The 16,045-nt window shown below is 47.1% G+C and overlaps 1 protein-coding gene across 1 annotated transcript; it reads right to left on the bottom strand.

The window, feature by feature from the left end:
- Nucleotides 1-2,591: 2,591 nt before the first annotated feature.
- LOC123418574 (NDR1/HIN1-like protein 10) lies at nucleotides 2,592-3,571 on the bottom strand. The gene has a single exon (XM_045107031.1). The coding sequence runs from the start codon at nucleotides 3,502-3,504 to the stop codon at nucleotides 2,881-2,883; it is 624 nt and encodes a 207-aa protein (XP_044962966.1). The 5' UTR covers nucleotides 3,505-3,571; the 3' UTR covers nucleotides 2,592-2,880.
- Between the last annotated feature and the right edge of the window lie 12,474 nt (nucleotides 3,572-16,045).

Below are 16,045 nucleotides of genomic sequence, written 5' to 3'. Positions count from 1 at the left end.
GGTGGGTTCTTCCGGACGCCGGGACCGGCAGCCCGCCGCTAGTTTGGCCTTCAACACACAGCTTGGAGACGGTGATGACCACATCTTTTGGTCGTGTGGGAGGTCTTGTTTTAATTAAAGCTAAATCTACTTTTGACATGTGATACTTTCCCCAATTCGGAGAATGAGTACATGGAAATTTAGTATCATCCACCCCTTTACTTTCTTGATGATCCATTTCTATGTATTCACCCTCATCAATATGAGTATACTAGGAACATTTGCATCCAATTTTTTTGGTTTATTTCTATGATTAGCCCGCTCAATACGTTGATGCTTTTTGATTTCTCTATTTTACAATCTCCCACAATCTAGCGAATCAGGTCGCAAGTAGAGAGAAGAAGGCAAGCCATTGAGATCAACAAAATTGAGCATTGTATCTGACATTGGTGACGACGACCCCTCTCCCTCGTCATCGGAAATCTCTCCAGCTATCAACCAGAAGCGATTGCCAGCCGAGACTGTTAGAATATAATATGGGTTTAAAGATAGATAAGGAGTAGAGATCGAATAGGTTTAAACCATCTATAACTTGTCTTGTACTCCAAGTCTCTGTCCTTCATGTATTATGTATATACCCCATATAAGGGTCTGATCAATACAATACAAGAAACATTAGTCATTCTATATATTCTACATGGCATCAGAGGGTTAGTCTCATGACGCCGATCCTAGGTCACATCCACCACCTCCGCAGCGCGCCACCCCTGGGGAGATCAATGTCTTTTTCCCCGGGGACGCGACACCTTATCAATCAAAGATTAGATCAATTCTTTAGTTTATATTAGATCAATTTTGAGATTTATGCTTTCGCCGTCCTCTTCGCTGCACCATCATCAACAATGTCTCTAATGGGTCACACATAGGGAGGTGACTGCGTCCCCTTCTGGTGCCTTCCTGCCTTCTCCTTTATTGAGAAGGCCTTGAGCCATGGGAAAGAGCTAGGGAAGCGAGGGGAGCACCTTGGGAGCCTGTCATCGTCTTATCCTTCCTCTTCTTCACCTGCTCTTTCTCCTGCTCGTCGTCGATGATCTTGATGGGCAGCGCCATCGAGCCAGGCGCGGTAAGCCCATCACCACCTCCATCGATGTAGCCGCATGCTGCTACGGATCTATCTTGAACCACAAAGCACCAAAGTAGATCCACATTGGTCATCTTTGTGCGCGCCGCATCTGTCCCAACCGCACCTCGTCGCCACCGACGAGCTCCACCATGTGTTTCTCCCTCCTCGACATCAGGATTGCGACACGGCGGAGCGCTCTCGAGTGGATCTGGATGGGCTCCAGGGGCAAATGATGCGGGTGTGGGAGAGGAAGCTTGCACAGAGTGGGATAAATGTGCCCCTCCTCTCGCTCCGTTATTAACCGCCTAGGGGCGTACGTCGTGTCGCTCTGAGCCCGTGCGCGGCGCGGTACCGACCCGTGCCAAATGACACGGGAACGTACGAGCGCACCCGCTGCGCACGCTACATCCTCGCACCATCTTCGCGAGTCCACCGCACGATCCTTTGTGGAGAGCAAAATAAGCTGCTCACCTCGCTGGAGAAGGAAGCCCGACCAGACTTCGAGCAATTCCGGGATATCAATCCCTCCGTCGGTCTTGCCGATCAGTCGTAGGTTGTGTGCCCCTCAGCGTACGTGCTGCGATCTCCACGGTTTTTCCCGGCAAAAAATATGGGATGGTCGACTTCAACAACGGGCATGGCTGCCCTAGACGGCATGGTCACGGCCACACCAGCAACGGGGAAGAACCAAAGAGCAGCGGCCACAAACGGCGACTCAAGTTCTCCGACGAGCTGCCGCTTCCACCAGCTGGAGGTGATCGGTGCGGTGTCGTCGACAGGGCAAGAGATCGCCGCACGGATGAAACCTTGGCGATGAATTAGTGCCTCCGTGCGAGGGACAATGACGTCGACGGCTACCTATCCGACTTTGCGAGCGAGGTCAGCGGTCACCGGCATTGTTGGAGGCTGGTTTCGAGGTGTTGAGCGGCCTCTTGCGATGCAACCCCGAGAAGAGGCTCACGGCGGAGCGAGCACTCAAGCATCGGTGCTTCTAGGAGGCCAACCCTAGGGCAACAAAGAGCTGATCTATTGAAAGTACACAATCTAGCCGCCTGTTTGTTGTAGAATGAGTGCACCGTCGCATAGACCACTGCATCTGATTTGTGTAAATTAGAGTTGCGAACATTGTAAGTGAATCGAACGAATGAGTATGGATGAGGTGTTGGAAGTAAGCAGGAGTTGTTTCGTGTGGATCACTACTGCACATATTGTAAGGCTGATCGATTCCATTTCTAATGTGGTTTCTTGTTCTTTGTTGCTCAACTACTTTGATGCTTGCTGTTAATCATATTTGTTGCTTGCTTGCCGTGTATATATATGAGAGAATTGCAGCTGAACATTTCAACTTTGCAAGGGAACCGCTGAGCTCAGATGCCACATACGGGCCGTGGCATTCAGGTTGCGTGTACCAGTCTAGCCTCCCTCACAAGCATTGTGGATGCTGATCAGAAGATAGCATCGAACTTTTTTTGCCTTGAACCAACAAAACTAGCATCAAATCTTTCTATTCCTTTCAAATAACAAACAGCATCAAACCTGTTCTCTTAGATTAGGAAGACAACAAACTAACAAACATGGTACACCAAAGAATGAAAACCCCCACAACACACACCTGAAATCAAAACAAACGTGATCGATGGACGTGAAAGAATGGGAATAAAAATGCCAGGCACCTTCAGATCGTGGCAATGATGGAACAAGTATAACGATCGATGATGATCGACTCCAAACCGACCCCAAACATAACCAATCCATGCATACGCTATATTGCTAGCTAGCTAGCAGTTCTTCTCCGCCTTCTGGAGCTTGCACTTCACCTTCTGGAAGACGACGGTGGTGGAGTCGGGCTTGACGAGCTGCAGCTTGAGCGGGCAGACGGCCTCGATCTTGCACTTGGTGTAGCGCGCGGTGTAGCTCACCTTCCGGGACAGCGCCACCTCCACGTCGAACGTCCCGGCCTTGCTCTCCCTCCTGTACTCCTGCTCGCCGGCGCTGCCCAGCGACACGAAGGCGCCTTGGGACGAGGAGGTGAGGTGGTACACCCTGGTGGCGCCGGCGGGGTGCTTGTCGCCCGTGGCGGCCACCTGCACGCGGTCGAACTGCTGGCTGTCGAACCTGTAGGCGGCCACGAACGGCTCCACGTTCTTCATGCTCATGGCCCAGTTGGGGTTGCGGACCTTGAGGGTGAGCGAGAGGTTGTAGGCGATCCCCGTCACCGGGGATGTCAGCAGCGAGAACCTGGTGAGCGAGGCGTCCTCGACGGTGATGGTGACATGGCGGAGGTAGACGAAGGCGGCCAGGAGGACGGCGAGGAGCACCACGACCGCGACCACGCCGAAGCAGATGAAGAGGTACTTGACGTCGCCCCTCGTCAGGTAGCAGTCGTCGTCGCGGCCGCACATTGTTGCCGCCGCCGGAGGCTTTTCTTGTCGGAGGAGGCGGCGTTTGTCAGGAGTTTGCTGCCATATGCTGCTGACTCCAGAGGAGGGTGGTGTTTATGAGGCTCTCGCACGTCTGTGGGTAGCTAGGATCCCTGGATGGGGATGGAAGCAAGCAAAGTATCTAGGTGGTCCGTGTGGTTGTGCATAGCATTTGCGAACAGCTCAACATGACATGTGTATTTGCTTTTGTTACCCACACTCTGGTGGGAGCAGAGCATCCGACACGTGTATCGATCCTCCTGGCATCACAAAAGCGCCGACATGTGGGCCCAGCTTCGTCTCTGGGGCCCTTCGAAACAAAACACCAATATAAACTCTTCTCATCTATCTCTCCCTTGTAATTGGTGTGACGCAAATAAATTCGGTTAATGGCTTCGAAGATGGGAGTATCTAGCATAGTAGCCGTCGCAAATGCAAGGGTGTTGTCCGATATCACACAGTTACTCTTTTCGTACCAAAATATAAGAAGTTTTTGTAGTTTAAATTTGAACTACAAAATTGTCTCATATTTTGATATAGAGATACTATAAGTCAAATCATGAGGTTCTATATCGGGTTAGCAACCGCAAAAACCTATGCCAAGGTCAAATGATTATTATGACATCTGGAAACACCATATATATTGCATGGAAGAAAATCTTCATGACTATACATTTTTGTGTGTGAAAAGGTTCATATCTATTGAAATAGTTCATTGAAGTACAAAGCATCTCAAACATAATACAAATTACATCAAGATTCTAAGGCCATTGAACTACCACTACTACCGTCAGAACATGCCCCTGTCGCCGCTTGAAAGTGCATTTGATTCCTTGGTGGTTTTGGTAACTTATAACAATACATATATGTCATTGAACTAATATTTCTCTCATGTACATTTCAGAGAAGATCAATGGTTGGCATGGCTAGGATGTGTGATGTGGAACCCCTATGATGTAAAGGAAACATATTGGCAAAAGCTTCAAGGCTCTGCATTTTGCTTTAAGTGATCTTGATCACATTGAGTCTGTAGGAAAGTCAATACTATTAAAAAGGAATGAGGTATTAATGATGATCTGGTTGCTCAAGGGCTTAGAGATTTGCCACGAAAAACCAACCACATCCTCATAGAACTTCTGTCCAAAACCCTAAAGCCAAATCGGTACTATCGAAGATTTCATTTCGGTGCTACCGAGTCACCTATGACAGACCCCTAAGCCAAACCCTAACTTTTAAGTGCCACCGAGACTGCGTTCGGTGCAACCGAAAAACAATGACCTACTTGCTAGAATCGATTGTATTAATCTTAGAATATTTGAGATAAAATAATCTAAACCTCCTACTCATGTGTTGAGATCAAGGAATTCCACTCCAATCAATAGATCCTTGATTTCTAGCCTCCTCAAGTTGCTTTCCACCCAATCATCCTCTTCTACCAAGCTAAATTTTCGTGAGAGGGTGATTGAGTGTTGGGAGACTATCTTTTCAAGCACAAAAGCAAGGATTTCATCATCAACACGACATCTATTACCTTTTGGAGAGTGGTGTCTCCTAGATTGGTTAGGTATCGCTTGAGAGCATCCAAATCGTGTAGAGTTGAACGAAGAAGTTTGTAAGGGCAAGGAAATCGCCTACTTCGTGAAGATCTACCCGAGTGAGGCTAATACTTCGTGGACGTAAGCCGTGATGGCATAGACAAGGTTGCTTCTTCATGGACGCTTCGTGGGTGGAGCCTTTCAGGGGCTCGCACATCCGTTACCCTTCATGGGTTGAAGTCTCCATCAACGACGAACGATAACACCACCTATCGAAACCACGCCAAAATACTTGTGTCTTCATTGCGTTTGAACTTCCTAACCCTCATTTACATTCACTTGCAACATCTTTATTTTCTGTTGCATAGCTCATAGACTTGCATGTGTGGGGTATGCTAGACTTGATAAAATCACTATAACTTGTCTATCGATAAAATTAGGAAATTGTTAAGTTTTAATTTGCTCAAGTAGTCTAATCACCCCCTCTAGACATATTTTTGATCCTACAAGTGGTATCAGAGTTTTGGTCTTCATTGCATTGGTTTCACAACCTAGGAGAGTATGCCATATAGTGAGGGAAAATATCATCGTAGAGGTTCATATTTTTGATCCTACAAGTGGTATCAGAGTTTTGGTCTTCATTGCATTGGTTTCACAACCTAGGAGAGTATGCCATATAGTGAGGGAAACTATCATCGTAGAGGTTCATATTTTGATGGTACAAACTTTGCTAGTTGATAAAATGAAAAAAAAACCATATTCTTGGAGATAACCCCGTGGTGTTGGCTTGCAAGATGAATTCTTTGAAGATGGAAAAGAACTGAATCATGAAGCGACCACGGTAGAATTGAAGATATTGCAATACAATGCTCAAGCTTGTAGCATTCTATTCAACTGTTTATGTCAAGAAGAATTCAACAAGATAATTTGCCTTGAAAATGCCAAGGAAATTTGGGATACTTTGGTTGACATGCACGAAGGAACCGAATCCGTCAGGGAATTTAAGTTGGATTTTCTTCAAAGTCAACTTGACAAGTTCAAGATGAAGGATGATGAAGGAGTCGCGGAAATATACTCTAGGCTTGCTCTCACCGGCAATGATATTATCGGCTTAGGAAGTGAAGAGATGACCGACAAATACATCAAGATGATCCTTAGAGCCTCGATGGAAAGTACGACAGCATATGCACATTAATCTAAATTTCATTTTGACCATAAATAGACTAAATTGTCTAGGCCCTTACATTCTCTTTGGATAAGTTGTCCAACCAGTAGTTTGCCATTGATTTGTGACATTCTCTATAGTTATTTTTTTCGTGGTCTGCTTGAACTTCACATGGCATCATCAAAAGATAATTGATGCGTTTGTACTTCGGTTGTTTATAAAAGAAGGGGTCATCGTAGAGTATGAATTCAAAATTTTATACCCATATGAATTTGACATGATTTGAGTGAGATGTGCATTGCACGTGCACCTTACTAGTACATAAGCTACATCCTAACAAGGAAAAGAATGGCTGAGCAGTTAAACAGGAAGACACTTAGACACAAGAAACACGCCCACGCGAAAACGCTCAAGTCACGTGAGAGCCTGCGTTGAAAACTGAAAAGCACGGAACTTAGGCCATTGATCGGGTGACAAGGATGTTAGATGAGACATAACTAATTTTTATCTAGATGAGAGTTAGCAAATAAGTTATAAAAAGTCCTTCCTTAAATCATGACCATGCCGCATAGTAGTTAGTACGAATATTTTAAATGGAAGATCACTTTGCAAGCCGGACAAATAAAAAAAATACCATTCCATGACACCATAATATCGAAAACAAAATAGGGAGACACATCACCGTATTAAATATAGTCATAATAAGTGCTTGTATTTTGACTGTTACGATAATAAAATATATAAATTTACTCGTCTGTGCGTTGCCATGACCACGTCTATTATGTTGTGTCTTTCCATATTGATGACATTTGAAAAGCATAGTTAGAAATCATATTGTTTTATCTTTGGTACACAAAACCGAAACTTATATTACCCACAAGAACACATACAGTAGAATACAAACTAAATATGGTCATATGGAATGTACATACATTGGTGGGTGAGTACACATTATTTTTCTAGCAAAGGGTTTTCGACAAATTCAAGGATTTGACTACGAAGAGACTTTCTCTCCCGTAGCGAAGCTGAAATCAGTCCGAATCATGTTAGCAATTGCCGCCTTTTATGATTATGAAATTTGGCAAATGGACGTCAAAACAGCGTTCCTTAACGGGAATCTTAAGGAAGAGTTGTATATGATGCAACCAGAAGGTTTTGTCGATCCTAAAGGTGCTAACAAAGTATGCAAGCTCCAGCGCTCCATCTATGGGCTGGTGCAAGCATCTCGGAGTTGGAACATTCGCTTTAACGAAGTGATTAAGGCATTTGGGTTCATACAGGTTTACGGAGAAGCCTGTCTGTACAAGAAAGTGAGTGGGAGCTCTGTAGCTTTCCTCATACTATATGTGGATGACATATTATTGATGGGGAATGATATAGAGATGTTGGAGAGCATAAAGGCCTATTTGAACAAGAGTTTTTCTATGAAGGACCTTGGAGAAGCTGCATACATATTAGGCATCAAGATCTATAGAGATAGATCGAGACGCCTCATAGGTCTTTCGCAAAATACATACCTTGACAAGATACTGAAGAAGTTCAATATGGAAAACTCAAAGAAAGGGTTCTTGCCAGTTTTGCAAGGTATGAGATTGAGTAAGACTCAGTCGCCGACCACGGCAGCAGATAGAGAGAAGATGAGTTCTGTCCCCTACGCTTCAGCCGTGGGCTCTCTAATGTATGCCATGCTGTGTACCAGACCTGATATAAACCTTGCGATAAGCTTGGTAGGGAGGTACCAAAGTAATCCCGGTGCGGAACACTGGACAGCGGTCAAGAATATCCTTAAGTACCTGAAAAGGACTAAGGAAATGTTTCTCGTTTATGGAGGTGACGAAGAGCTCGTCGTAAAGGGTTACGTCGACGCTAGCTTCGACACAGATCCGGATGACTCTAAGTCACAAACCGGATACGTATATGTGTTGAATGGTGGGGCATTGAGCTGGTGCAGCAGCAAGCAAGAAGTCGTGGCAGCATCTACATGTGAAGCGGAGTACATAGCTGCTTCAGAAGCGGCTCATGAAGGAATTTGGATGAAGGAGCTCATCACCGACCTTGGAGTGGTTCCAAGCGCGTCGGGTCCTATGACACTCTTCTGTGATAACACTGGAGCCATTGCCATAGCCAAGGAGCCCAGGTTTCACCGGAAGACGAAGCACATCAAGCGCCGCTACAACTCCATCCAGGACCATGTCCAAACTGGAGTGATAGATATTTGTAAAGTACACACGGATCTGAATATTGCAGACCCGTTGACTAAACCTCTTCCACGAGCAAAACATGATCAGCACCATAATGCTATGGGTGTTCGGTACATCACAATGTAACTAGATTATTGTCTCTAGTGCAAGTGGGAGACTGTTGGAAATATGCCCTAGAGGCAATAATAAAATGGTTATTATCATATTTCCTTGTTCATGATAATCGTCTATCGTTCATGCTATAATTGTATTAACAGGAAACAGTAATACATGTGTGAATGAATAGATCACAATGTGTCCCTAGCAAGCCTCTAGTTAGCTGGCTCGTTAGTCAATAGATGATCATGGTTTCCTGATCATGGACATTGGATGTCATTGATAACGGGATCACATCATTGGGAGAATGATGTGATGGACAAGACCCAATCCTAAGCCTATGTGACGCCCTCGGCTTAATCGTACGCTAATCATACACGCAAATGCGTACGATCAAACCCAAGGACTCACGGGGAGATATCACAACACAACTCTAGACACAAATAAAATAACATCAGCTTCATATTACAAGCCAGGGGCCTCGAGGGCTAGAATACGAAAGCTCGAAAAACACACGAGTCAGCGGAAGCAACAAATATCTGAGTACAGACATAAAACATGGGGTGCCTTAGAGAAGGCTAGCACAAAAGATACAACGATCGAACGAGGCGAGGCCTCCTGCCTGGGAACCTCCTAACTACTCCTGATCATCAGCGGCCTCCACGTAGTAATAGGCACCGTCGGGGTAGCAGTCGTCGGTGGCGGGGACCTCCATCTCCTGGGCTTCATCATCTGGTCGCAGCAAACGGATCAAGGGAACAAAGGGGGAGCAAAGCAGCGGTGAGTACTCATCCAAAGTACTCGCAAGTCTTACATCAGAACTATTCTAATTATGCAACAGTATCAAAGAAGGGGGTTATATGTGGACTGACTGCAGCAATGCGAGGATAGAGAGAGAAGGCCTAGTCCTATCGAAGACTAGCATCTTCAGGGTCTTGCAGCAATAGACGAGAGTAGAGCAGGGGGGTAAAACATTAATAGTCATATTGTTGCAGCAATATTAAAGTGAGGTCACGCCTAAAGATCCTCCCACGACTCCCTGCGAGGAAGCAATCCCGAGGCAAACTAAATCCAGTTAAGTAACAATTGTAGTTGTATAAGATCGGGGCACAACTCCAAGTCGTCCTGTAACCGTGGACACGGCTATCCGAATAGTTAATTTTCATCCCTGCAGGGGTGCACCACATGTCCCGTCACGCTCGATAACACTCTGGCCGGACATACTTTTCTGGGTCCTGCCCGGCCTCGGAATATCGACACGTCGCAGCCCCACCTAAGACAAATCAGAGAGGCCAGCCCGCCGGTCTAAATCCTAAGCACAAAGGGTTCATGGGCCCAGTTCCCCTTCACGCTCCTGCACGTGGCGTGGGCGGCCGACGTCAGTCCTAGCATCCCTTAATCACAAGCGCGATGCATCTCGGGACCACTCGGGCGCGCGCCGCTACACTGCTGGCATCTGAAAAGCTTCGGCTGATACCGCGACGTCGAGTACCCATAATTCTTCCCGCGTAGCCGGTTAGTGCGAAAAGGTCTCCGACCAACCCAGATCAAATACCCAAATCCATTAGCATTTTAATTAGGCCAACAACACAGTCTCGCGGGAATCCACCCGTCTTACAACTAATCACCGAAGATCCCAATAACATGGTCGAGTAACTGTGTGGTTGTAACATCGGGGGGAATCCGAGGTATCACCCTCGTTGGATTCCGAACGATGTACCCGTCAAGGTGGGCTTAGAGGAATCACCCTCGGGGGTCCCACACTCGCGGGGTGGCACGACAGAGACGTCATCGGGAATGGTGAAAGAGGAATCACCCTCGATAACCACGACCGACTAGCTATACTACAGAGATATCATCAGGAGTACTTAGCGAGGTGTCACCCTCGGTACCCGATAGTATCCCTGTAGCGTCGTACAACGAAGGGGGGTGAACGTGCTGTGTCGGGTCTGGCTCGTCGATCAGAGATCGAGATTTGAAAACAAGCGGGGCAACTGATCTACGGGGTCAGAGGGGATGACTGCTCCACCTATACTAAGCAGGTAAAAAGGTACAGGACTGAAAGTAGCAGTTCATCAAAAACAGGCTATGCATCAGATATAGGAGCTAACTACAACAGTAGCAAAATACTAATGCAAGCAGTAGGAAGAAGGACATAGGCGATATAGGAATGATCAAGGGGAGTTTGCTTGCCTTGCTGCTCTGCGGCAATGGACTGATCAGCAGGGTCGTAGATGTACCCGGCAGCAGCGTCAGTCTCGGGGTCTACCGGTAAGAAGAGGGGGAAGAAACAATAAATAATAGCACCGATGCACACAAAACACGACATGGAAATATGCAGGCTAGGCATGAGCTAACGCAGGAACATCCGTCATAGACGGGTCGGAAGAATATCTGACGATATTTTCCCGGGTCTCGGGCTACTATCGGTTACACTGGAAACGATGGAAAAGTTCCATGTTTACTATGCTAGGGACGCGTGACAGACGAACGGACCGTGTATCCGGGTTCGTCTCGCTTTGCTGATCAACTTTCATGTTGAAATAATTTTGATCTGACTTACGGATTATTTAATATTAATTTTTAAAGTTTTATTAATTATTTAGGAATTAAAAACAGATTTAAAAGATTTAGTAAAATCCTATTATGACATCATCGCGATGTCAGGCTGACATCACATTTGACCGGTCAACTGACCAGCGGGTCCCGAACGTCATAGGCACAAGTTTTTATTAAGATTAATTATTTATTAATCAGATTAATTCAACGAGGGACCCACGTGTCATACTCTAATTATGTTAATTAATTATTTTAACTAAATATCTATTTATTTATCTATTTTAAGAAAAACATTATTTTTAATTATCGCGCGGGGCCTCACTGTCATTGACAGCGGTGCATTGGCCCCACCGGTAAGTGGCTTAAGGTTATTTTCACATTTATTTTTATTAGATACCTAACCGTTCAAATACCGTATTCCTCTAATTATCCAAATACACAAATACATACATCACATCTCATACATACATACATACATACGCATCTAATACACCATTTATTCTTTTTTCATTTTTCTTTTCTCTCAACACTCATCTCTCATCTCTCTGTTAACAGAGACAGAGAAGTTCCTTAGCTACTCCACCTAGAAGAACACGAACTTCGAATCCTCCTACCGGAGTCCACCGTCGACGGATCGAGGCCCCGTTTGCCGGAACGGAACCGTGACGTCGAGGAGAACGGTAAGGTGGGAGGAGCCCGAGGAGGGGCTCACCGACGGTGACGTGACGGCCCGGTGAAGCCGGAGTTCGCACGAAGTGACGGTGGGGACGGTGACGGTGAGGTTCCGGTGGTGATGACGTGCCGGCGAGGAGGAGCCGGTGAGGAGGGCCCCGGTGAGGAGAGGCCCCCGGAGGTGGAGCCGCCGACGGGGAGGGGCGGCCACCGTAGAGAGGGCCGCCGGAGAGGGACCTCCCGGAAGGGCCGGCCGCCGAGATGGGGGGGCCGAGGTGGCCGGCACCCCTGCCGGCGGGGTGGAGGCCGAGAGGTGGGGGGGGGGCCGCCGGGAGAAGGAGGGGCCGTGGGGTGGGGCGGCTCGGTGTAGGAGGTGGCCGTGGGGTGGGGAGGAGGCCGGCGGGGGAGAGGGCTGGCCGTGGGGGATGGAAGGGGGCCGCCGGCGGGAGGAGGGGGGTGGCCGCCGGCGTGGTGAGGGGCGGCCAGGGAGGGGCGAGATGGAGAGGAGGAGGCGACGGGATGGGGTGGGGGCGTGGCTCTCGTGGGGAGGGGTGGCCGAGAGAGAGGGAGGGAGTTACGGGACTGGGAGGAGATGGCGCGTGGGGTGGGGGGCGTCGGTGGGTGGAGGTGGGGCCCCCACGAGGGGGGGGGGCTGGCGGCGGCGGCGTGGGGGAAAGGAGGGAGTAGCGAGGGAAGGGGGGTCGGTCGCCAGGGGGGTTTAGGGTTTGCGGGGAGGGGGCGCGGGAGGTGGCCGGCTGGGCCCTTTTTGGCCCAGCTGGGCCACGGGGGAGTGGGGGTTGTTTCTTTTTTTCTTTTTTTTTTTTATTTGTTTTGTTTTATTTTCTCTTTTCCCTTTTCTTTTTATTATTTCTTTCTTTCAGTTTTCTTTCCTTTCTTTTATTATTATTTCTTTAATACTTTCCCCTTACATATATATCCTTTTAACACTTGTAATGAACCGATAAAGTGCTTCCCATTGCTTTCAAATCATCGATCCGGACAGACGCGAATCCACGCGGGTCTGAGATGGGAATTCGGTGACGTGGCATCATTAGCGGTGATCACTGTAGCTTAATTACAATTACTACTGTAGCAAAAGTCGAGGATGTCACAATTCTCCCCTACTAACAAGAATTCTCGTCCCGAGAATTAAGAGGTAGAGGGAAAAAGCCCGGGGTATTCATCACGAAGATGATCCTCGCGTTCCCAAGTGGCTTCATCTTCAGAGTGATTTGACCACTGCACCTTAAGGAACTTAGTGACCTTGCGACGAGTCTTACGTTCAGCTTGGTCGAGAATGCGGACCGGATGCTCTTTATAAGAGAGGTCTTGTTGTAGCTCAAGCATATCGTGATCCACTGCTCGAATAGGGTCCTTGAAGCAGCGACGGAGTTGAGAAACATGGAAGACATCGTGAACCTGAGAAAGGTTCGCCGGCAGTTCCAATTGATAAGCCACTCTTCCACGCCTTTCGAGAACAGTGAAAGGACCAATATAACGAGGAGCTAACTTGCCCTTGATTCCGAAACGGTGTGCACCTCTCATTGGTGTGACACGAAGATAAGCCTTTTCGCCAGGTTGATAGACCATATCTTGATGATGACGGTCATACTGACTCTTCTGACGAGACTGAGCAGCCTTCAGATTCTCATGAATAATGCGGACTTGATCTTCGGCATGTTGAATAATATCCGGACCGAAGAGTGATCGTTCCCCAGTTTCTGACCAATTCAGAGGAGTTCGACACCTTCGCCCATACAATACTTCGAAAGGGGCCATCTTCAGACTAGCTTGATAGCTATTGTTGTACGAGAACTCGGCATACGGGAGAGATTCCTCCCATTTCTTACCGAAAGAAATGACACAAGCTCGAAGCATGTCTTCGAGAATTTGGTTGACTCGTTCAACTTGTCCCTGGGATTGAGGATGAAATGCAGTGCTGAAGGACAGATGAGTCCCCATAGCCTTCTGAAAACTTTCCCAGAATTTTGAAGTAAACAAGCTGCCACGGTCCGAACTGATCACCAACGGAATACCGTGCAGTGAAACAACTCTTGACATATAAAGATCTGCCAGCTGACTAGCATTAATCGTTTCCTTGACGGCCAGAAAATGTGCAACTTTGGACAGTCGATCAATGACGACAAGAATAGCATCATTACCTTTCTGAGACCTGGGAAAACCAGTGACGAAGTCCATTTCAACGTGATCCCATTTCCACTCGGGAATAGAGATAGGTTGCAGAGTTCCAGCAGGCTTTTGGTGCTCTGCCTTGATACGCCGGCATATATCACATTCTGCCACATAGCGTGCAATGTCTTGTTTCATATTGGGCCACCAGAATCTTTGCCGGATGTCTTGGTACATCTTGGTACTACCCGGGTGAATAGACAATGGTGTGTCATGAGCTTCTTCCATCACCTTCCCAGTCATCCTGAGATTTTCCTTCTTATTTGGAACGAATAGGCGACCCTTGAAATACAAGGCACCACCTTCATCAACAGTGAAAAAGGAGGGTTTACCCTTCGCAATATAACTCTTAATCCTGTCGACATCATCGTCAAAGTTTTGTATATTCTTTATGGAGCTCACAAGATCTGGTTCAACCACTAGGTTACTGAGGGAACCCTGATTAACAACACGAAGGTTCATCTTTTGATACTCTTCAGGGGGAGGAACAAGGTAACCCTGAGGAACAATGTGGAGGTTCAGCTTACGGAATTCCTCTTGCAGACGATCGTGAACCTGATGAACCTGGAGGTGGTTGCAGTATGACTTGCGACTTAAGGCATCAGCCATTACGTTAGCCTTGCCAGGGGTATATGATATACTACAGTCAAAATCTGCTATACGCTCCATCCATCTTTGTTGACGCAGGTTCAGCTCCGGTTGAGTGAACAAGTACTTCAGACTTTGATGGTCGGTGTAGATTTCACAGCGATTACCGACAAGGTATTGTCGCCATTCCTTCAATGCATGAATGACTGCGGCAAGCTCGAGATCATGAACTGGGTAGTTCTCTTCATGAGCACGCAGTTGACGTGAAGCATAAGCGATCACCTTGCGATCCTGCATTAGGACACAACCTATTCCTTGACGAGAAGCATCACAGTATATGACGAAATCCCTTTTTGTATCTGGAGGAGCAAGTACTGGAGCGGACGTCAGTTTGTCCTTGAGTGCCTGGAAACTTTCCTGACATTTATCAGTCCATTCATACTTAACACCTTTGTGAAGCAGGTTGGTTAAGGGCTTCGCAATCTTGGAGAAGTTCTCGACGAATCGACGGCAATAGCTGGCGAGTCCGAGAAAACTTCTGACTTGCTTGACATTCTTCGGGGGAGTCCAATCAAGAATAGCTTGAATTCGTTCGGGGTTGACCGCAATACCATCCTTGGAAATCACATGACCAAGGTAAGTCACTTCGTCTAGCCAAAACTCACATTTGGAATACTTCGCATAGAGTTTATGCTCCCGAAGCTTATCCAGTACAAGACGAAGATGTTCAGCATGCTCTTCTTTGTTCTTCGAAAACACCAGAATATCATCCAGATATACCACGACAAATTTGTCGAGGTAGTCCATGAATATATAATTCATCAATCGAGAGAAGGTTGCCGGTGCATTGGTTAAGCCGAAGGACATGACGGTGTACTCGTATGATCCATATCGAGTAACAAAGGCGGTCTTTGGAATATCCTCCTTGCGAACACGGATCTGGTGGTATCCCAATCTCAAGTCGAGCTTAGAGAAAACGGTGGAACCAGCAAGTTGATCATACAAATCATTTATCCGAGGGAGAGGATATTTGTTTTGAATAGTGGCCTGGTTGATAGGACGATAGTCTTGAACCAATCGATTTGTCCCATCCTTCTTCTTAACAAAGAGAGAAGGTGCTCCCCAAGCAGAGGAACTCGGACGGATGAAACCCAGACGGAGCGAGTTGTCAATTTCTTGTTTAAGTTCAAGGAGTTCATGTGGTGGCATTTTATAAGGACGCTTGGCAATAGGAGTGGTACCGGGTACCAAGTCAATGACAAACTCGACAGCTCGAGCAGGGGGAATCCCCGGAAGTTCTTCTGGGAAGACATCTTGGAACTCTCGGACCACTGGAATGTTTTCAATCCCTTCAAGAGGCGACGCATTTAATGCATTCAAGGCATACAGCCGTGCCTCAGCATTACGGACGAGATGAGCATGGTAGCTTACTAGTTCATCTGAAGGGTGTAGGAGGTGGACGGTTTTGGTGGCACAAACGATCGATGCCGTATGAGCTCTCAACCAGTCCATCCCCA

This window comes from Hordeum vulgare, chromosome 1H, assembly GCF_904849725.1.
Source record: "Hordeum vulgare subsp. vulgare chromosome 1H, MorexV3_pseudomolecules_assembly, whole genome shotgun sequence".
NCBI lineage: Eukaryota > Viridiplantae > Streptophyta > Magnoliopsida > Poales > Poaceae > Hordeum > Hordeum vulgare.
The sequence above is the reverse complement of the archived record's forward strand: the minus strand, read 5'-3'. Positions and strand labels throughout refer to the sequence as shown.